Raw genomic sequence first — 27,883 nt, forward strand, 5'->3', positions numbered from 1 at the left:
TACTTTCTTCATGACAAGGGTATCTGGATCCTGTATCTTGTGAACGGCGCCCATATCACTGGACTGTGGTGTCTCCAGGACAACCAAACATTCAGAGAAGTCATGTGCATGCTTCCCACCACAATTGTGACATCCAACGTCATCATCTTCCGCAGGAAAAATAATCAGTCAAGCCATGCTCTCTGCAAACACTTGACACAATGTCATGCCCAAATGGTTTGCAGTTGGAACACTGCAGTAACCTGGGGACAAATGCCCTCACATGGTAACTCACATATCCCATCTTGACATGTGTAGGGAGCGTCTCCACATCAAAAACTGTAACACAGACATGCTCTTTATCTTCATATGCGTCATTCCCCAACTACTTCAGACATTTTCATTCTTCTCAGCCCCAACTTCCACAAATACTCCAGAAATAACACCCTTGATTGGTGCCCTGCTCTGAAAATCGAAAGCAGTCACATCTTTCTTCTTGATTCTGTGAGGCGCAATACACGCTCTGTTTGTTTTACCAAAGAAATCTACAAAATTCAACTCCTGGTCCCCCTCACAGATTCCACAGAACCCATCACTTTCTTCACCATCTTGGCAACATCAAAGCAGATCTCCCAGGTACATCTTCCCATCCTCAAACTGCACTCCTACTACAAAACTGTTAAGTAGTTGTGACATGAGGAGTATGCTAACTAGACAGCATTTTAACTGTGATTTTAGTTCTCTTTAGCGACTGTAGTCCATCCAGTATTTTCAGCACCCTCATTGTCATCTTTGCTAGCACCATCAAATTCAAAGACAGTATCCACTTCTGCCGTTCTCTCTCACACAGACAGATCCCAACATCTACCGTTGGAGTCATGAAACCCACAATAACGTCTGCTAAATAGGTGTATGTGACCAATAACATTTCATTTTAATTGATTTGAGAATGGTTAGGCTTGCACAGGTGAGAGTGATTAGTCAATCAGTGCATACTCTATAAACAGGTGTCAGAAGAATTTCTTAATCACTTTCTGAAGGTGAGCGTGTGGGCTGTAACTCATTAGCCCATGGATTTGACTTGTTCTGTGATTGCAAGTTAGTCTTTGGAAGTCCTTAAAGAAACTAGGCCATTTCATCTCAACCTTTGTTTTTACGGCATTGCGCAGAGAGGGAAGGTCCGGGTTATTGTTAAATACCTGGTCACTTTTGTACTGATCAGTTATGTGGAGACATATTTTATTGAGGGATAAATATTGTTCGGTCTCTTCCTCACCTGTCTTTCAGATGCTTCACCTGACAAAAGGATGTGTGGGGTGCTTGCTTTCCAGGCGAGCAGTTTTGGCACTGACCAATAGTGGTGCAAGGATGTCAAGCCATGACCACCACGGTAATCATTGATGTTGAACTGCATGCATAATTGTCTGCTGGAAAAATGTATGTAATATATATTTTTTCAAATGTATTCCGTCACTACACAGCCCAGTTCAGGTCTCTCCAAACTTGTTCCTGGAGAGCTACCCTGGTGTACGATTTCATTCCAACCCCAGTTGTAACAAACCTGATTCAGTTTATCAATCTGCTAATTATTAGAATCAGGTGTGCTCAATTAGGGTTGGTGAGCCCTGGTTTTGTGTAGACTCTTTTATTCAAGCTAGGCACATTTGAATTGGCATGGCTTGCTGTGCCATTGCATTTACGATCAGCAGATGGTGGTGTTGACTTTCCAGTACTGAATGGTACTACAAGCACAAATACCTGAGGTCTTCACCGCAAACTCTCCCGCACGTACTTTATATCAACGATGTGTCCCATCTCCTGTACTGTAGAGGTCTCCAACAACTTGGACGTGTCCCAGCCAATGTACTCGGATCGTGTGGACACCCCTCTGCCAGACAGACCATGGAAGGATGTCCTCGACTCTACGGATAAGAGCCTGAAACAGAAGGAGAAGGGTCCCTGGACTGCGCTGTCCAAGGAGGAGAAAATCGCCTGTAAGTCCCTCATTCCTTCTCATGTCAGAGCCTTTAATCCTGCTATTCTTAATATTTATCCTTCTGTGTCCCAGTGTACAGGCTGAAGTTCAACCACACCTATCCGGAGATGAAGAGGCCGTCCCATGAGTGGAAGACTGTGATTGGTGGGATGTTCATCATCTTTGGCATCACTGGTCTGCTGGTCTTTTGGCAGTGCCACTATGGTAAGACTTAATTATAGGGTATTAACATTTAGAGCATGCTCTCCAGCTGCCTCATTCCTTCAACCTTATGCCAAGTATAAACTATTTTATGCTACTGCATTTTTCATGGTTGATTGCTAAAATTGATAGACTTCCTCAAGCCATTATCACATGGATGGGCGACTGTTCAGTCCTTAAACTTGCTGTTCTTTTTCTCTTGTGTGTCCCGCAGTGTACCCACCCCAACCTCATACCTTTGGTGAGGAGTGGCAGGCTAAGCAGATCCAGAGGATGCTGGATATGCGGCTCAACCCAATCGAGGGCTTCTCTGCCCAGTGGGACTACAAGAACAAACAATGGAAGTAAAGGAAGGGAATAGACCACTGCTGGAAGGAGGAATGGTTCGACTTGACACCTTGAGCCTCTGTTCAGCTGCCATAACAGCAATCCATCAATTCTCTTACGGTTGAAGTAATAAATGACTAAACTGGTTTCCTTCTCTCTCCATCTGAGAAAATAACAGTATATTATGGGCTGCTTGTCCTCAACCTAATTTCTGCTTTAGTGTTCTTGTGGTCGTCTGTCTGGTTTGGCCGTAAGTGAATGTGTCAGGACCAACAACAAAAACAGCCTACATTTGTTTTATCCCCTTGCTGAAACGCTCTAGAGAAATTTCTACTCAAATGGTCAAAGTATCACTGTGTACACATCGAATCCTTGTGCCTTTGTTTTCCTTTGCTAATATCAGTTAACATGGCAAAGAATGTTAGTTTTGTAGAAATAAAAATTCAGTGTTCTCCATGTTCCAGATGGGTCTTTATTAGTTTCATGTAATTTACATTGGAATTGTGACAGACCATTCAACATGTTCATTCCTTTAAGCCATAGGTATCAAATTCATTCCAGAGGGCTGAGTGTCTGTGGGTTTTTGCACTTCCCTTGTCCTTGATTGAGGAATTAAGATCACTAATTCATTAACTCTGCACACCTGGAGCATAATTGAAAGAAATCCTACAGACACTTGACCCGCCATGGAATGAGCTTGACACCCCTGCTTTCAGCTATCAAATGGGGAAATAACTGTTTTAGCAGTTAACACATACAAAGGATACATTTAAGCAGACAGCCCCAATTCAGAACATGTGATTGGAAAAATTATAAATTAGGCTGCTTGTGTAAACGCAGCCATATACAGATGGAATTTCAGGCCATTGGGACACTATACTTTCCCCTAAATATCTTAACATTTCAAAGTCACTTATCTTAAATATGTTACTAAGCTATGATACTATTCTAAATCATTGTTTTAAATAACTAGTATATAGTGTCAATGCGGTTTAGAATCCTTGTACTTCCTGCAAACATTGGCCATAATCCATTCCACATGCATGCACACAATCTCACATAAGTGGAGGGAACTTCTTCACATAACAAGGTAATATTGGAGAAAGCCTGCAAGCAGCTTTTTGTGGGGCACACACTAGAAAAATATACTGTATTGGAATGTATCAAATCAGATCTGTGATGAAATGGTGTGTTCATGATCAGTTAGAACATTTATCTAAAAGTAGCATTTAGTCATAGTGAAAACCTTGACCCCCAATGTGTTGAGACAAGCAGGATGGCACACCTGAACAGACTCACCTAAATACCCTGGAGGGCACTATGTCAGAGGCTTTGTCTCTGATAATGGAGGTTAATGGCAGGCAGAAATGTTTCCTAATGAAACCAGTTATTCATTGCCAATAGAGAAAAGCAGACAACTGTGACCTGTACTTTTAAATCTGTTATGTCACCAATATTTTGCAGGAAATGCATAGAAAACATGGGCTGAATAAACTGAGCTTTGACAAAAATACAGCATAGGAAAAACTGTTGCACCTTCAGTCCAAACATAGCTCTACTACACTTTTCAAATGAAATGTGGGATAAACACTGCAAGTGTGAGAGCATCAATCCAGCTTTGAAAAAGGAAACAGCTGCAAACAGGAGCCTCTGGCTGGTGTGAGTCTGGACTGTGTTTACAACTGTACCTGCTACACAAGAGGACCCCCTATGTCCCTCGGGCTCCGTTCCCTGAAGCAGAGATCGGTTAGAATGAGAGTATAGACAGGTTGCACCCATCTCGCCTCACCTGTCAGCTCAGGAGCGTGACACCATAACATGGGCAGACAACAAAACACCCTCCTGACTGAGTGTTTAAATGAAAGATGTTTGGAAACTAAGGAATGGTTTCCCCCTGTCTCTGTCGACTAGGTTTGACAGGAGATGTGCTCTGAACAGCAGGTGGGCCTGTGTTGAGTGACACACGCCCTCAGCTGCGGTGACAGGGAGAACAGAAATGAATGTGCGACATTGTGTGGAAACGAAGGCACGGAGACAGAGGTGGCAGGTCGAATGGGTCCCGCCCTGAAGCTTGCCTGCCAACAGTTTCTCATGTCTCAAGAGCTATATGCACGTTAGAAGTCTAACGGATCTGTTAACCCACTAAATAGCATTTCTGCTTCATTCATCGATCTTATTAGCGAAACAAATCATTAGGCTGTGTTGCAAGTCGTAAATACTGAACAATCTTTTCCGCCATTATAATAAGAAAACAGCCTTTGTACCAACAGCTGCTAGAATAAATACTCTTCATCACTGGCTCTTGGTTTGTTGTGCACCTTGTGTTTTCTGTCTAGACAGGGCGGTGTGTGTCAGGTACGCAGTTACCACCATCAGGACAGGAAATTATCACGTGGGTTTTAATGGTTTAAAAAAAACAATACACAAACCAATGAACACACATAGAAAACTATCACCTCATTCATTACAGGGCAATGCGCCTGACGTGGCGCACTAGAGTCAAGATCGAAATCTGTCTCAATCACTTGTTACACTTACAACTTGGAGATGAAAAAAAACAAAACATTTACAATTAACACATTGAGCTAGTGAGTGTGATATTGGCTGTCTTTTGGCTAGATTGTTTGGAGTGCACTGCATCTACAAAGCAGCCATGTCAAAACTACACTGAGGTGGACAGATGTTGATTTTCAGTGCCATTTCCCCCCCCCTTCTTTTACAGGTGGCAAGTTTGGGGGTTAGAGACCATCAACAAGACTAACCTCAGAGATGGGGCTAGTAAATCCCCATCAGCACAGACGTGCCTATAGATGGAGCACATCATGCAAAATGAAAGTAAATTTGTAAAACCAAATGAATACAGCAATTGGAGAAGATACAGGAAAGAGTAAAAAGGAAACTGAAGAACATTTGGTCCAAGACAGTTCTATCCGCCTCCATTTTCTTGTGTTTTAGGGTGTTGCAGGGAGGTGTTTGATGAGGGTAACATTAGTGACCATCACTCTCTTTAATCTCAACAGTCAACGAGACCTCAGTGCATTGTGAGATGTAAGGTTAAACCGTAAACATGTCCTTTCTTGGCAAATAAAGGAGAAATACGAAAGTAAAAAAGTTCCTTCATTTCCCCCCCTACAAGACGGCGTCTGTGCTTGTCAATCTCACAGGCGTTTCTGAGCAATGAGTGACCCTACGATGACTCCTGTAACCAGTGTCATCCCCGCCAGCAACCACTTCTTAAAGCTCTCCTGAGACTTCCTGCTCTCAGCTGCAGCATCCTTCCCAAAGATCTCTGCAAACCGGTCCTGGAGACAAGAGAGAGAGGGCGTTAGCACTTAAGAGTTTTAGATTTAAATCCCCAACAGCTTTAGCTAGTCTGACACACAAAAAATTCAGACAAAAATACTTTACAATTTACATTTAAAAAACAGACTTACATTACTACATATACCTTAACTAGGTCAGATATAACAGGGTAGCAGTGTTGTGCTTTGTTTTGCTTGAGTAATTTGAGATGGGTTCCATGTGATCATAGCTCAATACAATGCTGTGCGTGGCCTTCAATTCATTCTGGATTTGGAGACTGAAGAGTCCCCTAGTGGCAAGTCTGGTGGGGTAAGTACACACACAAAAAAAAAAAAAAAAAAAAAAGGAAGAATGTGGACAACCCTTCAAATTAGTGGATTCTGCTATTTCAGTCACACCCGTTGCTGACAGGTGTATACAATTGAGCATACAGCCATGTACTCTCCATAGACAAACATTGGCAGTAGAATGGCCTTACAGAAGAGCGGTGACTTTCAATGTGGCACTGTCATAGGATGCCACCTTTCCAACAAGTCAGTTCGTCAAATTTCGTTTAAAGTTTGTGGTAGATCATTAGTAAAAATAGAACAGTGAAGGGCCAAGACCGCTGCCTTGCGGATTACCACACTTTATATTTTACACGAGAGAAGCTTCCGTTAGTAGAATAAAGTCCAGTGACTAACTGTTCCAAATGTCCAAACTGAATTTGGTAAAAGGGCTTTTATGTACTCTGCGCCATCATCTTGGAACACCTTACAAAATACTTTTAAACTGGAAGAACTTGTCCCGATTGGTGTTTTTAAATCACTGATGAAGGATTGAGGCCGATTCCCTGACCTGTCAATGTTTTTAATTTGCTGTTTTATACTCTTGTGAATTCAATGGTTTTTACTTGTAGTTTTTCACGTTGTCTGTCTAATCTTTTGTAATGACTTGGTGCTGCCTATCTTGGCCAGGGCGCTCTTGAAAAATAGATGTAATCTCAGTGAGCCCTTACTGGTTAAATAAAAAAATAAACTTCTCGGTGACAGGGGGCAGTATTTCCACGTCCGGATGAAATGCATGCTGAAATTCAACTGCCTGCTACACATCCCCAGAAGATATTATTATTATAAGATATGCATATTATTCATAGATTTGGATAGAAAACTCTGAAGTTTCTAAAAAAAACAACTGTGAACCATGTGAGTATAACAGAACTTATTTAGCAGGAAAAACCAAGGACAAACCATTCAGATTTTTTGTTTGTTGAGGTCACTCTTTTTGAAGTCACTTCAATGGGGTTTGATTGGGAATCCAGATTTCTAAGGGACCTTCTTGCAGTTCCTATCGCTTCCACTGGATGTCAGTCTTTAGAAAATGGTTGAGGTTATTCCTTTGTGTAATGAAGTACAGCCATCTTGAACGAGGGTCACTTGAAGTGTACTGTTAGATAGAGGCGCGTGACCAAAAAGCATGCTTCAGTTTGTTTTCTTCCTGTTTTGAACACAGATCATCCAGTATTCAATTTTATCGATTATTTACGTTAAAATACCTAAAGTTGTATTACAAAAGTAGTTTGAAATGTTTTGGCAAAGTTTACAGGTAACTTGAGATATTTTGTAGTCATGTTGAGCAAGTTGGAACCGGTGTTTTTCTGGATCAAACGCACCAAATAAATTGACATTTTGGATATATATATATATATATATATATATATATATATATATATATATATATATATATATATAGTGCCAACAAAAGAAGCTCGTCAAAGGTAAGGCATGAATTATATTTTTATTTCTGCGTTTTGTGTCGCGCCTGTATGGTTGAAATATAGTTTCTTTGTTTACTGAGGTGCTATCCTCAGATAATAGCATAGTTTGCTTTTGACGAAAAGCCTTTTTGAAATCTGACATGTTGGCTGGATTCACAACAAGTGTAGCTTTAATTTGCTATCTTGCATGTGTGATTTAATGAAGTTTAAATTTTATAGTAATAAATAGTCATTTGAATTTGGCTCTCTGCATTTTCCCTGGCTTCTGGCCAGGTGGGATGCTACATATCCCAGAGAGGTTAAAGAAGACACTGTTCCATTGGACAGAAAGCGCTCAACCTATTATATTGCAGAGAATGTAAAGCCATAACATATCCGTTTTTCAATAACAGATTATTTTCAATAAGATCAAAGGCTGCAACTGAAGCATTGGATCTGGTCAAATGATCAATTTGAGTGACAGCTAGCAAGATGCGCAATGATGTGGTGCCCATATGTGTCGTAGTATGCAATTTTCAGGGACCACTGGCTCCTGATTTCCATTTCCAGAACTACTACAAAAGTACTGGAGAGTCGCTTTAATAGGTGCATGTCAATAACTGGAAGAAACCTTGTTAAATGCATCAAGTGCAGCGTCTGAAAGCTCATTAAACACATCAGACCAAATCCTTTAAACATCTTCAACATCGGAGTCACTACAAAACCTCTTATACACCATTTTGAGACACAGCCTTTGGAACGTTGGCTTTTCTAAATATAGCAACTATACTATGGGTCTGGATACAGCACTAGAAAAAAGTTCTGCAGCATTAGTAAAAATGTGATCAATACATGTAGATGATATAGTTGCTGTAGTCTTTGTAAACACCCTGGTAGGTTGATTAATAACCTGAACCAGATTACAGGCACTGGCAAATCAGTGAGAAGCTTCCTCTTGAGCGGACAGCTTGATGAAAACCAGTCTATATTCAGGTCATGTTAACATCATATACACTATCAAGCATTGCACACATTATCCAGATATTGACTGTTAGCACTTTTTATTTAATTTATTTATTCGTTATTTTACCAGGTAAATTGACTGAGAATACATTCTCATTTGCAGCAACAACCTGGGGGAATAGCTACAGGGGAGAGGGGGATTATTAAGTGACCGTGATGGTTTGAGGGCCAGATTGGGAATTTAGCCAGGATTCCAGGGTTAACACTCCTACTCTTACAATAAGTGCCATGGGATCTTTAATGACCTCAGAGAGTCAGGACACCGGTTTAACGTCCCATCCGAAAGACGGCACCCTACACAGGGCAGTGTCCCCAATCACTGCTCTGGGGCATTGGGATATTCCTTTAGACCAGAGGAAAGAGTGCCTCCTACTGGCCCTCCAACACCACTTCCAGCAGCATCTGGTCTCCCATTCAGGAACTGACCAGGACCAACCCTGCTTAGCTTCAGAAGCAAGCCAGACGTGGTATGCAGGGTGGCATGCACTTGGTAGCCTATAGCAAAACAAGAGGCTTTATATGAGGAAAGTGAACTTGCAACCACAACACTAACAGCATTAGACATGAGAGCCTCCATTAAAAAAAATCAATAGAATTAGGTGAAATTTCACCCTTTACAATATAATGCAGTAATCTTAAATCAGAGCCAAATCAGATTACTTTCTAATCAGAATTAGTTGGCAAGGCTTAATAATGTGTGTTGAGACAATTTACAACCAGACAAATCAATCCCCACCCCTCACACCCACAAGTGTCCCTACACCTCCAAGCTACAATAGTAAGGTACTAGCAAGAAGCAATGGGCTGATGAGCGGGTGAAAAAAAAAAAAAGTGTTGACATTTTCATCAATCATCGCTTCGATACGACAGACGAAAATATAAAATGTCACCAGCACTTCCACTATCACAAAACCTCCCCATGCCATTAATTTGAACTGCAGTAACCCCCAAGTGAATAACTTTCCTTGTTGACAATTTCACCACCATCGTGTCATCCTTAGCCCACCCCTTCCAGTAATTCATTCGAGAACAACCCAGAACATTGACATAACATTCTGCAGTTCTGGCTACAGCCACAAGAGGGAACAAGCGCACATTGGATGATTCATCCGCTTGTGTCTGGCACTGATGTTATGGCTGGCTGGGGTGGGTGCTTTCATGCAGTGAATAGTGGACGGTCTTGACTGGGCAGTAAAATAAACAAAATCATTCTGAAACAAAAAGGATGACTATAAATCAAATAGCTGACATAACTGAACATGCATATGGGGACTCAGAAGAGCCCAATCAGACACAGCCTCAAATAAGGCAATCATTGGAGACATTCCAAACATGCTGATTTGATTAAAGATGTGTGGTGTGCGTCTGACACCCTGCTTCCTTCCTCTCTAACAGGGTGATACATCACTCCTCCTCCCTGCTGACTTCAACAATAAAGAAGAAAACTTAACAATGGAATATGGGAAGAGGGAAGCACAGAAACAGCAGGAAAGAGCCAATACTGCCATGTTTGTGTGTATACATGTGTAGTGGCAGGTAGCCTAGCAATTAAGAATGTTGGGCCAGTAAGCGAAAGGTCGCTGGTTCGAAACCCGAGTCGACAAGGTGAAAACACTGTTGATGTGCCCTTGGGCATGGCACTTAACCCTAATGGCTCCTGTAAGTTGCTCTAGAAAAAAAGTCTACTATAATGAATGCATGCGTGTGAGTCTGGTAAAGGGCTTCTGAAGAACCGAGAGATTGATTTCTTAGGAGAGGCCGTTTCTGAGAAAAAGAGTGGGTGCGGTGACATGTCGGGGGCAGATAACAGAGCAATAGAGACGGAGAATCATTTATCAGGCACAGAGTTAACGAAACGCTAAAAATGACCAGTCTTGAGGACCTTCAGCTAGCACTGCCAGACAGACAATACTGCAGGGCTACAGATACACTCTCCATTGAATACTGTCAATTACACAGTGTTCACATTCATCACTGCACACTTGACTAATTGATTCTAGTGGAAACACTTGTCAAAAAAAAAACAACCAGGGCCAAACTAAGTTACTGTAGGCGTGTCTGTGTGCGACTAGATTCTAAAAGGAATGTCAACATGTAACTAGCCAGGACCCAGCAGCACTTCACAAGAGGTGAAGCTCCCTGTGAGAACTCCTTGAAGAGGTATGGGAGGAATGTTGTAGGTGTAGAGAATAAAGATTGCAGTTTGTGATTACGATAAGGCATGTTAGAGTACAGAGACTATTAGTGACAGGTGGAATCAATTTGTAAGTCGCTCTGGATAAGAGAGTCTGCTAAATGACTTAAATGTAAATGAATCAAACATCATTTTCTTCATGAAACACTAGATTTCACTTCACCTCTCCCGAATAACTACATGTCCTTTTCTCCCTATTTTTCTACCATACCATCTATGCATCTTTGTTTGTCTTGCACAATGGAGCAATAGTACCACACTGCTCCCTGCGATCCATCATCACGGCAGCAACATACTCAACCCTGTAGTCATCAGTGCTTATCGATCTCTGAAGCGCATTGTACCTGCCCAGGCATGCCTGTAACACACATAATTGAATCTATATAGGCCTACTGTATAAACACACTTTCCTAGTGAACTGGCTTTTGAAAAGGCCTACAGGCAATTACAGGCAGTAAATGACACTGACACATTGTAATATTTATGTGTACGTGTTTGACTGGTTCAGTCTCAGTCACTACTGCAAGGTAGCTAAGCCTAAACTTGCTTGCTCTCTCCATAAAGACTTTCCCACCTATTCCCCAGAGATGTTAGGTGCTAAGCAGCACCTGATCCCCAGAGATGCTATGTGCTAAGCAGCAGCCATTCTAAAATGTGTTTTCCAACTTCAGGTTCTCTGTGTTTTTCAACCATTAGCTGAAGAAAAGGGGGGGGGGGTGAGAAGGGTTTGTGGGACAGAGGAAAAACAAGATTTCATTTGAATGTTGCCATGGTTACCAGAGAGCAGCTGATCGGTGTGCTCAGATCTGATAGATTGCCCAAGACTAGATTCCTGAGACAGAACATTAAGGCAATCAACACCGGCCCCTGAGTTTGTAATCGGTTACTTCACTGTTGCACCACCATCATGACCTGTAACCATGTCTCCATGGTGAAAGACTGTCCACTAGATTAGTCAGAATACTTAAATTGTTTTAATGAAATTGGTTACTTTAGAGACTTAAGCAATATTTGGAGTCTAAACCAAAGTGTTTCTCTCCATAATAGAGCCCTTAATTCCCCAGAGAAAGGCTGAATTGGCCAGAGCCTCTCAAACAACTCAGCAGCAGCTGATCTGGTCAGGTCTCTTTCAATAGAAGTGTCAATCTGGCAAGCAGAAGGGATCAACGGCAGCAGGACATGGTTGCTAAAGAATTAAAACAATGCTAAAGGGGATCGTTCCATTCAAATGCAGAAAGTAACCCAGAATGTTCAACTACTTCTGTGAACTCCAGAATACTGGCATGGCCCTGGGAGGCCTCTGAATAGAAAAAAAAAGACAGAATAGGCTTTAAACCAGCCCAACGAAAGACAATGGAGGGTTGCAAAACCTATTGGTCACACTGGCCGGATGTCCTGTCAAATGCTGCATTCTTCAGTGATTGGGCTGGAGATCTGAATAGAATCCAGTACTTGAGTAATGAGTACATCACCTCATAAGAAGGACATGTTTTGAATTTCCTCTGACCTTTGCCGAGTCATAACGAACAAAGTCTCTCTGTGACCCAGTTGTGTGACCGTAGACAGGGTGCTGGTTACAATCAAGAGCGGAGGGGGGATTTTAACATAAGAGGATGACAGTGTAAAGAAGAAGCCATCACTAGACTGGCTATAGTCTAGTCCAAAGCGATTCCTGCTCAACTCTTCCTGCTTATTGCAACACACAGGACATGTTGTGCTTCTGGTGCAAAAGTACAATTCCATATCACATCAGAGTTGTTTTTTGAGTAACCGTGGCGTTTTACAACATTTGAGGTCATCTTGCTGCTGGCCAAATATGGTAAACTGAATATGCTCATATTGACCACAGTATGACCCCTTATCTTCCATCATGTGATGCTGCATTGACGCATACAGGGCTAAACTAGACTAGAGTTGAGGCACCGCTCCCATCCTCAGAAAACAACTCACCATGGCTGTCGGCATATCATCATAATTAGCTATGAGGACTGGCAGACAGTCATCCTCCAGAGAGTGTGAGAGTCGGGCTTTGTGCCAAACCATGGGGCACTGCAGTGGGGGGGTTAATAAACCAGGCAAGTCCCCGGGGGTAGGTTCTGTTCTGCCTTTAACTTTGCCTGCTCAAGGAGAACACATCTAGCTATAAAGACTGGTGTCTGATTAAACACAAGAGTCCACACTAAGCAACTCTGCCATTCATGCCCCTTTAATTAAAACACCCACGCAAGGGTGAAGTTAGAGACAACAATACTTTAGCTAGGATGCGGTCTGGTAAGGAGGTAAATAGGGATCAAGGAACTTGAATCCAGATGAGGTCCTATGGTGACATCCCAGGTGGCTGTTACAGTTACTGCCGGTTCTACACATGACGGAGCTGGCATTGAGGGTCTGACCCCTTCCTCTTCTTCTAATGGGTTTCTGTATCTGTGTCCCTGCTGATCCATCCGGAGGTGAATCCATGAATTAAAGAGGAGATTAATGAGTCAGGACATTCAGGCTCAGACACCAATCTGTTCTCTTTCTCACCGAGTCTCACCAGCAGCGCCCATTTCTGTCACCACTGCACTCTGTACAGTCTAGGAAAAAAGGGACCACAGCCGCCACAGAGAAATTTGTCACCAGCAGTGCCACAAACTTGAACCCCCCCCCAAAAAAACTCGCCCTCACTAACACCCCTTACAAAAAGCGGCAAAGACCTACCATCTGTCAGAGAGAAAAAGAGGGGGAGAAAAGAGAACATGAGTGTATGCCAGAGGAAGAGATTAATGAGATAGTGAGGGGAGCAATAAGGGCAGGAGCGGAAATAAAATATTCTACAATATGGCCTTGTTGTTATTACCTTGTTATTCGACTGGTTGGCAATGATCATGAGGATAATAGTCAGCTTTATCATCATTACAGTGCCATCAGATTCTGTCATATTTGCTGGGCACCATTATCACCATCTGTCAGTTTCATACATCACAGCTACCACACTAATCCCATAATCTGATATCAGTTATGAGAAGAGAGCGAGAGAAGAACATGCTAAAGAGAGGGGTTAGATGTAGTCTATACAGTCGAATAAAGCAGCAAATAATTGAAACAGCAAAAGACAGATATTCAGAGGGACAGAGAGAGGCAGATATTCAGAGGCAGAGAAAGGGAGAAAATGAGGGAAGGAGAAAGAATGAGGGAGGGGGGAAAGAATTGCTCATGACCTGATTTTCCACACTAAGCCTGCTCAGAACTGGAGCAGAGAGAGCAGCAGCCAAGCAGGCCCAATGTTTCCACCAAGAGTGCACCAAAAAACAGACTACTGCTGCTCTAGTTCTATACAACTAACACACAGAAGACATTCATGGTGTCGCTGAGTCATTCTGGCCCCATCTCAGGTAGCTAACTAACGCTGCTCAAAAAGTCCTGGTTATATGTCTCCAGGGCCCAGCAGTAGCAACAGTAATGCATCTGCTGCCGGTAGCCCTATTAGCATGACGGTTGTAAAGTAGGTTACATGATGCCCCAGACTCCGACTGCCAAATGCAGAAGACCTAGCCACCACCACCCTGCTGCACACTGAGACTGAGCCAGATCAGCACAGCTGGATGTCTGGAGCACCATGCAGAATCAGATGCATGCAGCCATATTTAGAGCACAGTGATGGCTCATTGCTCAGTGTGGTGATGCTAAGCTTGATGGCGAGCTGCGTTGAAGTACACCAAGTGAACCAGTAGTGCTGCAGGTCAGTCTTCCACATCGCTGGCTGATAGAAGCTATACATTGCCACCAGAAAGTATTTCTACCCCTTGACTTATTCCACATTTTGTTGTGGTACAGCCTGAATTCAAAATTGATTTCTACAATACTCATAATGAAATATAAATCATGTTTTTAGAAAGTTTCTGCAAATGTATTGAAAATTAAATACAGAAATCTTATTTACATAAGTATACACACCCAGAGTCAATACTTTGTAGAAGCACCTTTGGCAGCGATTACAGCTGTGAGTCTTTCTGGGTAAGTCTGTAACAGCTTTCCACACCTGGATTGTGCAACATTTGCTCATTTTGTTTCAAAATTCTTCAAGCCATTTCAATTTGGTTGTTGATCATTGATAGACAACCACTTTCAAGTCTTGCCATAGACTTTCAAAAAGATTTAAGTAAAAACTCAGCCACCCAAGAAGATTCAATGTTGTCTTGTTAAGCAACCCCAGTGTAGATTTGGCCTTGTTTTAGGTTATTGTCCTGCTGTCACGTGAATTAATCTCCCATTGTCTTATGGAAAGCATACTGAACCAGGCTTTCTAGGATTTTGCCTGTGCTTAGCTCTATTCAGTTTATTTATCCTGAAAAACTCTCCAGACTGGCACGATTACAAACAAGCATACCCATAACATGATGCAGCCACCACTATGCTCCTAAGCGCCAATCGAAGTAACATAATAAAATAAATGACCATCAAAATCCATCAGTTTTAGCTAGAAATCTTCTGTTTTTTTTTGTTGCATGGGCTGCATCTCAAATCCACCGAGGTGGCCGAGCTACAGCGGTGTGTGTCAGACCATGATAAATCCTGAGAAAAAAAAAAGGTAGCGTCCAAACGTTTGGGGCTATAAACTAATATGACCACTATGGAAAGATGAGACGCACAAACACGATGGTGTGTTCCACTAAAAGTGTCACAGGTCGCATCGGAAGTTGGTGTCGCTGATGTGCCAACTGTCTGTAGCATTCGAACTGTTTGAACTACAAACTAATATGACCCCACAATAGAAAGGAGATATTCTCACAAACAGTGTTCTCCACTCTGTCAGAGTGACCTAACATGTCTCTGGACGGACCCACTCACTGTCACAGACATACGCTGGACCTAGTTTTGTCCCATGGAATAAATGTTGTCGATCTTAATGTTTTTCCTCATAATCCTGGACTATCGGACCACCATTTTATTACGTTTGCAACAAATAATCTGCTCAGACCCCAACCAAGGACCATCAAAAGTCGTGCTATAAATTCACAGACAACACAAAGATTCCTTGATGCCCTTCCAGACTCCCTCTGCCTACCCAAGGACGCCAGAGGACAAAAGTCAGTTAACCACCTAACTGAGGATCTCGATTTAACCTTGTGCAATACCCTAGATGCAGTTGCACCCCTAAAAACTAAAAACATTTCTCATAAGAAACTAGCTCCCTGGTACACAGAAAATACCCGAGCTCTGAAGCAGGCTTCCAGAAAATTGGAACGGAAATGGCGCCACACCAAACTGGAAGTCTTCCGACTAGCTTGGAAAGACGGTACCGTGCAGTACCAAAGGGCCCTTACTGCTGCTCGATCATCCTATTTTTCTAACTTAATTGAGGAAAATAAGAACAATCTGAGATTCCTATTTGATACTGTCGCAAAGCTAACTAAAAAGCAGCATTCCCCAAGAGAGGATGACTTTCACTTTAGCAGTGATAAATTCATGAACTTCATTGAGGAAAAGATTATGATTTATTAGAAAGCAAATTACAGACTCCTCTTTAAACCTGCGTTTTAGACCCCATCATAGCACTGAGACGGCTGCTTTTGATACCGTCGATCACCACATTCTTTTGGAGAGATTGGAAACCCAAATTGGTCTACACAGACATGTTCTGGCCTGGTTTAGATCTTATCTGTCGGAAAGATATGTTTGTCTCTGTGAATGGTTTGTCCTCTGACAAATCAACTGTAAATTTCGGTGTTCCTCAAGGTTCTGTTTTAGGACCCCTATTGTTTTCACTATACATTTTACCTCTTGGGGATGGTATTCGAAAACATAATGTTAACTTTCACTGCTATGCGGATGACACACAGCTGTACATTTCAATGAAACATGGTGAAGCCCCAAAATTGCCCTCGCTAGAAGCATGTGTTTCAGACATAAGTGGATGGCTGCAAACTTTCTACTATTAAACTCGGACAAAACAGAGATGCTTGTTCTAGGTCCCAAGAAACAAAGAGATCTTCTGTTGAATCTGACAATTCATCTTAATGGTTGTACAGTCGTCTCAAATAAAACTGTGAAGGACCTCGGCGTTACTCTGGACCCTGATCTCTCTTTTGAAGAACATATCAAGACCATTTCGAGGACAGCTTTTTTCCATCTACGTAATATTGCAAAAATCAGAAACTTTCTGTCCAGAAATGATGCAGAAAAGTGACAAAAGCATGGATTAATTTCTAGGTTAGACTACTGCAATGCTCTACTTTCCTGCTACCCGGATAAAGCACTAAATAAACTTCAGTTAGTGCTAAATACGGCTGCTAGAATCCTGACTAGAACCAAAATATTTGATCATATTACTCCAGTGCTAGCCTCTCTACACTGGCTTCCTGTCAAAGCAAGGGCTGATTTCAAGGTTTTACTGCTAACCTACAAAGCATTACATGGGCTTGCTCCTACCCATCTCTCTGGATTTGGTCCTGCCGTACATACCTACACGTACGCTACGGTCACAAGACGCAGGCCTCCTAATTGTCCCTAGAATTTCTAAGCAAACAGCTGGAGGCAGGGCTTTCTCCTATAGAGCTCTATTTTTATGGAACGGTCTGCCTACCCATGTCAGACACAAACTCGGTCGCAACCTTTAAGTCTTTACTGAAGACTCATCTCTTCAGTGGGTCATATGATTGAGTGTAGTCTGGCCCAGGAGTGGGAAGGTGAACGGAAAGGCTCTGGAGCAACGAACCGCCCTTGCTGTCTCTGCCTGGCCAGTTCCCCTCTTTCCACTGGGATTCTCTGCCTCTAACCCTATTACAGGGGCTGAGTCACTGGCTTACTGGGGCTCTCTCATGCCGTCCCTGCAGGGGGTGCGTCACCTGAGTGGGTTGATTCACTGTTGTGGTCATCCTGTCTGGGTTGGCGCCCCCCCCCCTTGGGTTGTGCCGTGGCGGAGATCTTTGTGGGCTATACTCAGCCTCGTCTCAGGATGGTAAGTTGGTGGTTGAAGATATCCCTCTAGTGGTGTGCGGGCTGTGCTTTGGCAAAGTGGGTGGGGTTATATCCTTCCTGTTTGGCCCTGTCCGGGGGTGTCCTCTGAACCCTCCCGTCTCAGCCTCCAGTATTTATGCAGCAGTAGTTTGTGTCGGGGTGCTAGGGTCAGTTTGTTATATCTGGAGTACTTCTCCTGTCCTATTCGGTGTCCTGTGTGAATCTAAGTGTGCGTTCTCTAATTCTCTCCTTTCTTTCTCTCTCTCGGAGGACCTGAGCCCTAGGACCATGCCCCAGGACTACCTGACATGATGACTCCTTGCTGTCCCCAGTCCACCTGGCCATGCTGCTGCTCCAGTTTCAACTGTTCTGCCTTACTATTTTTGACCAAGCTGGTCATTTATGAACATTTGAACATCTTGGCCATGTTCTGTTATAATCTCCACCCGGCACAGCCAGAAGAGGACTGGCCACCCCACATAGCCTGGTTCCTCTAGGTTTCTTCCTAGGTTTTGGCCTTTCTAGGGAGTTTTTCCTAGCCACCGTGCTTCTACACCTGCATTGCTTGCCATTTGGGGTTTTAGGCTGGGTTTCTGTACAGCACTTTGAGATATCAGCTGATGTACGAAGGGCTATATGAATAAAATTTGATTGATTGATTTATAGTAGTGGCCAGACCGAAGCCACTCCTCAGTAAAAAAAAAAGGCATATGATATTGGAATTTGCCAAAAGGTACCTAACGACTCTCAGACCATGAGAAACAAGATTCTCTGGTCTGATGAAACCCAGATTTACAGCTTTGGCCTGAATGCCAAGTGTCATGTCTGGAGGAAACCTGGCACCATCCCTACAAAAATGAAGCATGGTGGTGACAGCATCATGTTATGGGGATGTTTTTCAGTGACAGGGACTGGGAAACAAGTCAGGGTCAAGGTAAAGATATACGGAGCAAAGTACAGAGAAATCCTTTATGAAGTCCTGAGCACTCTGGAGCAGGTTCTCAGACTGGGGTGAAGATTCACCTTCCAAAAGGACAACAACTCTATGCACACAGCCAAGACAACACAGGAGTGGCTTCAGGACAAGTCTCAGAATGACTGAGTGGGCCAGCCAAAGCCCGGACTTCAAACCGATCGAAAATCTCTGGAAAGCTGAAAACAGCTGTGCAGCGACGCTCCCCATCCAACGTGACAGCTTGAGGCTCTACAGAGAAGAATGGGAAAAAAACTCCCTAAATATGGGTGTGCCAAGCTTGTAGCGTCATACCCAAGAAGACTCAAAGCTCTAACCGCTGCCAAAGGTGCTTCAATAAAATACTGAGTAAAAGGTTTTGAATACTGACGTAAATGTGATCAGTTATTGCACACTTATAAAAACCTGCCTTTGCTTTGTCATTATTTGGGTATTGTGTGTAGATTGATGAGGGAAAAAAAAACAATTTAATACATTTTAGAATAAGGCTGTAACGTAACAAAATATGAATGAAAACAAAGGGTCTGAAGAATACTTTCCCAATGCACTGGATCCCTAGATACTGACTAGTGTCTTGTCCCCTGGCTGCATCCTGCAATCCCATCCAGTCTGTAGCATACAGGTGAAGGTGGCGGGATCCCCATCCAACTCCGGAGGAGTGCCCAACCTTCCTTGAAGGTGAGTTGAGCGGAGCCCCCCCCATCCGCTCCCCCTACAATCCCGGTGCAAGGGATTGGCCTAGTCTCTCCTCCTCCCCTCAGCATCAAACCTACTGCCTTAGACTGATGGTTCTGTGACAAGGTTGAGGGAGACGGAATCACACCATCTGTTTCCTGCCATTTTCACTCAGTCACTGACACACCATCACAAAATACATGATGGAAGACTGAACACACAAGGAAACAATTTATACTCAACATAAAACACAGGCTTGGGAAAAATAAATGGTGGTTGTTGTTTTTGAGCACACAATACTGTTACCATTGAACAACTGCAAACAAGGCTGTGAGTATTCTGTGCACTGTGGTTAGAGAAACAGAGACAAAGTCCAGATCATCCACAATCTATTGATGACAATGACTGTCACTATGCGTTTACATAGTGCATAGTGACAGTCATTATGACTGCACGTCACGCATTACCTGTGTGTGTGTGTGTGTGTGTATGTGGCAGGGGTGGGCTTTATCAGAGGCTTCGTCTATCAGGGGAGAGGAGGGGGAGACTACAATCAGTCGTGATGGGTGATCAAGTCAAACGGATGGAAAGAAATGGATGGATGATCACTAAACAAACAGAAGAACATTGTGAGTGGGACATAAGAACACATAGACGCTGGCGTGTTGTTGCCTGTCCTCCCTGAAACGTCTGCTAGTGTGTGGTGGTTGGGAAAGGAAGACAAGGGAGGGAGGGAGGGTTGATAGGTCCCAGGGGTACGATCTCATTGTCCTTTCGGTCAGTCAGACACTGTGGCAGGGAATAGGCGTGTTGTCTATATCTGGGTATCCTATGTGCACGTGTGTTTTATTTCAAATGCCACCGGAGAAAATATGTGCTGCCTATAAAATGCCCACAGAAGGACAATGGCAAGAGCTCAGCTGTTCCAGAGTATATAAATAGGATATGAATAAAGTCTGATGTAAGAGTAAAATATGGCTTGTAATGATGTCATGTGTTAGGTAAAGGCTATGGTTGAGGTAAAGCACTTTCACAGGAGATTCATGAAGACCTCTGAGACAAAGGATAAACGCAGGAAATGGAATAGTTTCTCTATTTGCGTCCTCCCCCCTCTTCCCAGTCCCAACTATCATTCTCAGAGCTGCTCTCTCCCACTGACATTCCAAATGAGTTATCCATTACAAGTCTGCCAGAGCAAGGTTCGAGCATAGCCCCCCTCCAAACAATATTTTGTATTGTTATTGAATCCTTGGGGCAGAGAAATTTGCAGTTGTGTAAAATAGCACAAGATTATCTATACATTTTGCCATGAGTCAGATACATTTTAGAGCTAATCTACGCATTGTCATAATACATTTCCTGTAAAAAAAAAAAAAAAAGAGAATGTGTTCTTTTACTATATGGGGGCCGGTCTTTCAGGTGTAACTCTGCAGGGGGGGTGTGGTCAGAACAAAAGCATTTACAGAGCACATCCAGATACTATTCACCCATAATTGGTTATAACCCAAACCCCCTCTAGCATTCGCTCTCCCAACAACCCGCACTTCCCTCCCTCCATTGCCTGCCTACCCCACCACCTCTCCATCCCTCCTGTACAGGCAATATAGCAGTAGGCTACATTACATACACGTGTTTAGCAGATTTTATTGCAGGCGTAGCAAAATGCTTCTGTTTCTAGCTCCAACAGTGCAGTAATATCTAACAATACAAACAATCTCAAGTAAAGGAAAGGAATGAAGAACATAAATATTTGGACGAGCAATGTCAGAGCGGCATAGACTAAGATACAGTCGAATAGAACAGTATATGAGATGATAAATGCAAAATATGTAACATTATTAAAGTGACTATTGTTCCGTTATTAAAGTGACCAGTGATTTCAAGTCTATGTATATAGGGCAGCAGCCTCTAAGGTGCAGGATTGAGTAACCGGGTGGAAGCCGGCTAGTGATGGCTAGTAAACAGTCGATGGCCTTGATAGAAGCTGTTTTTCAATCTCTCGGTCCCAGCTTTTGATGTTCTCTTGCTAGAACAAAAGACATACCTGCTGCGTTCTGCCGAGCTCGCTGTTGAATCGCCCTCCTCGTCAGTGGCCGACAACTTGACTGAGCTAATCAGAGCGCACAAACCTCCACGAGAGGGAGCCGACAGGAGTGACAAGTAAGAAAGAGGGCATTTTCCTACCTGCTTTTCATCAGAATTGTTCGAACTAAAACTGAATCCCGCCCAACCCTACTAGCTAACGCTCGCTAAACAGTTTGCGTCGCCATTAGCCAGTCAGAATATCGCTAGCCGTTCCATTTATTCTCGGCAGCGAAACAGGCAGCGGTTTCATTCAAAAACAAATCATGTTACTAGCTACACTAGTAATCTAGTTGTGGCCATCCGCTAGTATCAATATGGGCTTACTAGAAATTCTAGCTAGCTAGCAACAACATTAGCGCAGCTTGCTAGTTCACCATCTACAGCAGGCACCAGCCAAACATCTCTTAAGGTACTGCCAACTTGTGGTCTGGAGTATTTTAACAAGGCTGATTGGCATATGATCTATGCTATTTGAAGAACAAAAAGTTGACTGCTGACACTCCGGGCAGAGGTGCTAAGTACCTCACTGCAGTCAGTCTCCTTGCTGTGTTTAAGGCTTAACACGTTTCCCTTTCACTCAATGAGGATTCCACCTCACTCCCTGTCCTTATTTCTCAATCTACTGACTCCTTCCATTCACTTTCAAATCCTCTTTTCTTTCCTCTTAGTTCCCTTATTTTACACAAATAATTTAAAATGGGAGTCAGCAGGGACATTTGTGGTAAGCGACCTTCTCAAAAAGTTTTGGAGTACCCCTGGACTAGCCGCTCTCTCTTATGACACAATCAGGTAATAGCTGCTCTATACATCCTACAGCTGCCAAAGGCTGTGTGTGTGTGTGTGTGCATGCGCATCTCTTTGTTCCGGAGGACAGGAACAAAGAGAATGTGTAGGTGGTTCAACAGGTTAGTGTGACAAGAGAAAAACCACATAAGAGAGTTTGATAGAAATAAGTAAATGAGTGGGCATTTGTTATCAGGAAATATAGGGTAATCCCCCCCCCCCCCCAGCAGTGCGGGGATGTCCCAGGTGCTACTCACAGAGACGTGTGTGTGTGTGTGTGTGTGTGTGTGTGTGTGTGTGTGTGTGTGTGTGTGTGTGTGTGTGATTGTTCTCTTCATGACATAGAAACCACAGACAAATTCAAAACTATCTTAGCTACTTTAGACTTGTGTGCATTTTGTGACCAGTATGGAATGATTAATTGTGACTGTCCCTGTATAAGCGAGATAACAAAGATAAACAGTATGTTAATTTATGTGCATAGGAGTATGGGTCTGAGGAATGCACGTTGTGATCACTTAGTATTGTATGGCTTGAAGGCAAAACAAACTGAAGTTCGGATGCGTGTGTGTGTGTCTACCAAACGACACACTTTGAGGAAATTACATCTGACTGAGGTGCTATTCCAACATCACAAGGAGAAGTGAAACCAAACTACTTGACTGAACACACTATTCCATTCAATATTCTGGCCATTCATGTCTTCAGCTCAGGGCAACATTCAACATCTGATGACAGTAAGAACAATGTTCAGATTAATTAAGGTGCTTGGGGGAAAAGAGCTCAGGTATAGGAAGGGACATGTGCTTGGGTGTTTTATCAGCATTAATTGCACAAACATTAATAGTCTGGACTTAAGACCTTGAAAGTGATGAGTTAATATTCACTCTAAAAGCTTCTTGTGGTTTGAGGTATTTATTCTGGTGCTTCTAGGTGTGATGGCGGAATATGACAGATGCAGAGCTGTGTGTCAGTCATCTGCCGGTTTTAAAATGATTTAAAATCAATTTCAGCTCTGCAAGCAACAGAAGACACCATCCAATCTGATGGCCCCTACCCACACAATGTACCCAATCAAATGGCAGTTATCGTTTGAGACTGTTTCAACATCCCCTTCCCATTCCACACTCAATCATATGTCAGCCCACACAAAGAGAAAGAGCTGACCTTAACAGTGTCCTCCTTCCATCCCATAACACACCCACCCACCAGGAACATGACAACTCCTCTCTCAGCTGACCCAAGAGAAAACACTGCTTTCATCTGCAGGCAGCTGGCTCAGAACAGAGGAGAAAGTGAAAAACAACCAGGGGAAAACAAAGGGCGATCTGTAAAGCCTAGCCTAAGCTTCATCCCACCCATGAAGACTTCGATCTCAGCCATAAGAGCTCACTTCAATTCAGCTGCAAACTCAATGAAGCTGATCAATGGCAAACACCCCCCCCCCCATGTTCTCTCTGGTTCTTTCTCCTTGGGTTCTCCTTGGCTGACAAAGCAGCCTCTCATATCAGAGGTCAGGCACCAGATACACACAGCTCACACAAACTGACATGATGCAACACACAGAGACAACGGGTGCTAATGTGCACAATCTGATCCTGTTATCAATGACCTCTGAAACTGATGCTTCAAAAACCCAGAGCTAAAATGAACCCCTGCCCTTTCCACAAAACACATCTTTCAGTCATGACTCACCCATCCTCCTTGGCTCTGGATCCAGGGCTGAATGTGGTTGTCCAGGTATACAGTCATCCAGTCTGCAATCCGTCCCACTAGTGGGCTCATCTCCTTCTCCACACACTCTACACAGAGGGCCCCTCCGAAGGCAAACAGGCCCACCACACGTCCCCAGTTTACACCGTCACGGAAAACCTCATCCATCACATTCTCGAAGCTCTGGTAGGCTGTGGCCGGCGTGATGTGCAGCTGGGAGGACAGGTCACTGAACGCTCTGGCATAACGCAGCTCAAACTCGTTGGCAGAGTCCCGCAATGCCTCTTTCACTGCGTCCAGGCCCATTGTCCGCTGAGGGGACGAGGGGGGAGACTGTCGCGGTGGAGTCCCAGGACTCGTCCCGTTCACTGTGCCATTGGGGTGTGTCGTGACTGCCGCCCCCCCTTCCACCTGTCCCCCCTCATCCCCCTCAGTCCGACTGGGAGCTTCTGTGAGCCCAATGTGGTTGAAGGGGTAGTCCCTCTGTGATAGTTTATAGGTAATATAGTATACCACCAGTTCTCTGTTGTTGTAAGTCATAATTCGTTTCCTTGAGTTTCTTCTTTGCCCCCGGGTCTTGGTTTTACTTGCTAATGACACGCCCCTTCAGATCAGGCCTCTTTTTTTCAAATCAGTGTCATTCTTTGTATTCAGAAAATGGATATCTTGAAGACAAAAAAAAAAAAAAAAAAGAGGCTGGTGTAATGGCTCAGACCCTGTGGTAAGAGAACAATGGAGATCTTAATGAACATAATTCATCACAATAAGAATAGGTGGGTTGGGGAGGAGGGGAGCTGTAGTGGGCAAATTTAGACCTCGACAGGTGGGGTCAAAGTGCATTGCTTTAATTGGGGATGAAACAGATGGCAATGTTTGTCATTAACTGCCTGCCCCCACAGACAACCTCCCTTTCCCCCATGGCTTTGGAACAGTCGTGACAGGGCATGGTGCTCTGACTTCCAACAGACTATTCTAAACAGCATTTATTTACCTTTATTTTACCAGGTAGGTTAATACACATTCTTATTTGCAAGAATAGCTAGTAATAAATAAATAAATATATATTAGTATGAACACATAACAGTTAACCTATTGTTACTTAGTAACCTGTAGTCAGATAAGTATTAACAGTGATTAACTTATTTTCACAAGTAAACCCCAAACTAAGAACAAAAACAATTAGAAACATTTTTGTTGACGAGGTTGGAGAATAACCGATTACATGTAATCAGGTCCATATAACCTAATTAAACAAACTAAACAGCTATATTACCAGCAAAACTACTGTATTCAGATAAAAGATAATCTAGTTTTTCTGAACTACGTCTTGAATTACTTTAAAAATTCAGAAGAGGTGTGTGAGAATTTCTCTCTCTCAATTACATTAAAATCAGTACGGAAAAAAGGTGCACATTCAAGTTTGTTCCACCTGAGTGAATCTGACCACAAGTCAGAAACCACTATGATGGCTCCATTGAACACATTTGGTGTGTATTTTTGTTTTCTTCTAATGCCTCTTATGGGTAAAGCAGGGATTTTTCTGCCAATGAACACCTAAGTGTAATTTTCAAGCTGGAAAGTGCGAACTTGTAATGACTACAACCTGATACAAAGTATGTAGAAAAAATAAATGGACCTATATATATATTTTTTTAAATAATATAATCTTTGAGAACTAACAATCACCCAAATAAAAAGCTGGACAGTCAGGGAGAATTGGAAATTCCCAAAACAATGATTTTGTTATTGTTTTTGCATTAGCCAAGCCAAAATGAATATAATTGCAGAAAATTAGTTTTAAACTTCAATTCTCTCTCAGGTCCATGGCAAAATGTGTAGAATTTCAGGAAATAGTCTTAAATCCAAAGAAATGTCTCTACACGCCAAAATGGGGGACTCTAAAATCAAGCCCGAATGGGCTGCCACATTCACCAACTAAACCCATTTTTTATCCAGAGAAATGCCTGGAAAGTAACGCAAAAGTAACTGAAAGCAATCCGATTATTTGACCGAGTTCGGGTAATCTCAAAATTACATTACTGATCATTTTGGGACAGGTAACTAGTGACTAGAACAGATTACATGTATAATGTAACCTAACCAAGCCTGTTTGTAGATACCCTATTTCTTCATAAAACATTTGTTATTGTCATTACTTTGCGCATTCGTGTCAGTAAGACCACTGTTGGTCCTGAACCATAACCTTTAACCATAAAAACTTAACCATTTTAAAAGGTCATGTTCAATGGAGTAGTGACACCAGAAGGATCCCGGATAGCAAGGACCCCTGTTATAACCCTTCACAAAACAACACGTGGGAGAAACGAGGTGCATCTATCTTCCTCATACACACCTTACCTTTTCTAATTGTAATAATAGTGACATTTTGGACTATCTAGTACGGCTGGAGCGTTAAGTGACTATTTTATAAGTTGGTACTCCAAGCAAAGATTACTAATCGAAAATAAGAACACTAGAAATGACTAGTTAGTAGGTTACTTTGTTGCATTGGCTGTACTATTGAGCGTAATAACTTTACATAAGCCACCGCTAACCAGCACGTGTTGCTAAAATTCTCCGAATTCCATGGAGCGTTTTAATGTAACTTTTATCAAATGACAGCCCGTCCATATAATTGAGGGCAAATAATACTGAAAAATTGACTGAAAGTAACCTTCCAACTTTATCAAAACATAATTACAGTAATTCGTTTGTATTGAGGCTTCATCAAAGTGTCAATTTATTTTCGTCTGATTTAGGAAGTGTTGATAAAAAGCCAGCTAACAGTACATATAACAGAACGAGCTAATGTTATCATCACGTAGCTAGTCAGACGGTCTACAACGGACATTGTTATCTTACCTACCTACACCAAAAGTGGAATGTCTTCAACGGCAACACTTCACTGAGCTGCTTTAAAAAAAATCCTATTGTACCAGTCCTGCTGTCAAAATCCGAGAAGGGAAATGAACTATTTCGATGTGGTATGAGTATCTGTCTGTCGTGAATCTCGTGTGTGCGCCCAGACTTCTCAATCCAACACGTAACTAAGGCTGCGTTTAAACAGGCAGCCCGATTCTGATCTTTTGTTTTCACTAATTGGTCTTTTGAACAATCTAATCTGTGAAAAATATATTTTGTGAAAATATCTGATGTGATTGGTCAAATAAACAATTAGTGGTTTAAAGATCATAATTGTGTAAAAGCAGCCAATCCCCATTTTCCACCAATCAACACTTATGTCGGAGACCTTTAACCACTGCACACACCCACAAGAAAATGGCTTGTTGGGTAACAGCGGCTATGGTTTTTACAATTTTAACATAAAAGTTGGTTGGCTACATTTGCAATATGCCGAGGCAACCTAATCATTTTAAATGTCCCAGCTATAATTCGTCGCTAGTCATCTTGTATGACTATCTTGGGCTTGTGACTTGCACCTGAAATGTCTATTTTTGCTACTGAAACGGGTCTAAATTCACAATTTCTTTGCATAAGACCTAAGGGAATGTAGCTAGCTAGTTTAGCTAAGCTTGTAACATAAATGTAATTTCCTCTGACTAGCTAGCTAACGTCTTTCCCATTAATTTGATGATGGCTAGCTCGTAGTGCAGTGGTTCTTTAGCTGACGTAAACATTTTCTCATACAATTAGCTAGGAGGTAACGTTAGCTACTAAAAGCCGCACATTCAACCTGATTAGCTAACCAATACGAAACGCTTACTGTAGAAACTTGAATTGTTGGCACAAAGTCCAAAACGAAATCCAAACATCAGCAAATAGGATCATATCCGACATTTCTGCTGGGGCAAGAGGAGCACTCGCAGACTGACTGGCTAGCTAACCAGCAGATCCGACCCGCTTGCTTACAATTGCACTAGGGTCTGACAGGCTTCCCATGTAAATTAAGAGCCAATTTATGCTTGATCCAAAAATGTGGTTGGAGGCGCTGTATGG

The 27,883-nt window shown here is 42.7% G+C and overlaps 2 protein-coding genes across 5 annotated transcripts; one reads left to right on the plus strand and one right to left on the minus strand.

Annotated features, from left to right (window-relative positions):
* Window positions 1-1,125: 1,125 nt before the first annotated feature.
* Window positions 1,126-4,203, plus strand: LOC124031924. Of its 2 annotated transcripts, XM_046343736.1 has the most exons (5): window positions 1,139-1,157; window positions 1,267-1,369; window positions 1,809-1,973; window positions 2,048-2,179; window positions 2,391-4,203. In XM_046343736.1, exons 2-5 carry the CDS (start codon window positions 1,267-1,269, stop codon window positions 2,522-2,524), a joined length of 534 nt encoding a protein of 177 aa, XP_046199692.1. In that variant the 5' UTR covers window positions 1,139-1,157; the 3' UTR covers window positions 2,525-4,203. The 2 variants fall into 2 exon arrangements, with proteins under 2 accessions (XP_046199691.1, XP_046199692.1); XM_046343735.1 differs by having other exon boundaries at window positions 1,126-1,369.
* A 683-nt stretch (window positions 4,204-4,886) lies between these two features.
* bcl2l1 (BCL2 like 1) lies at window positions 4,887-27,801 on the minus strand. 3 transcript variants are annotated; one of them, XM_046343733.1, is made up of 3 exons: window positions 27,651-27,801; window positions 23,909-24,642; window positions 4,887-5,805 (listed from the first exon to the last, which is right to left on the minus strand). In XM_046343733.1, the coding sequence occupies exons 2-3, from the start codon at window positions 24,464-24,466 to the stop codon at window positions 5,662-5,664; spliced, it is 702 nt and encodes a 233-aa protein (XP_046199689.1). In that variant the 5' UTR covers window positions 24,467-24,642; window positions 27,651-27,801; the 3' UTR covers window positions 4,887-5,661. The 3 variants fall into 3 exon arrangements, with proteins under 3 accessions (XP_046199689.1, XP_046199688.1, XP_046199690.1); XM_046343732.1 differs by lacking the exon at window positions 27,651-27,801 and adding an exon at window positions 26,793-27,036; XM_046343734.1 differs by lacking the exon at window positions 27,651-27,801 and adding an exon at window positions 26,789-27,036.
* Between the last annotated feature and the right edge of the window lie 82 nt (window positions 27,802-27,883).

The sequence above is a fragment of the Oncorhynchus gorbuscha genome, linkage group LG03 (genome assembly GCF_021184085.1).
Source record: "Oncorhynchus gorbuscha isolate QuinsamMale2020 ecotype Even-year linkage group LG03, OgorEven_v1.0, whole genome shotgun sequence".
In the NCBI taxonomy this organism is placed as follows: Eukaryota; Metazoa; Chordata; class Actinopteri; order Salmoniformes; family Salmonidae; genus Oncorhynchus; species Oncorhynchus gorbuscha.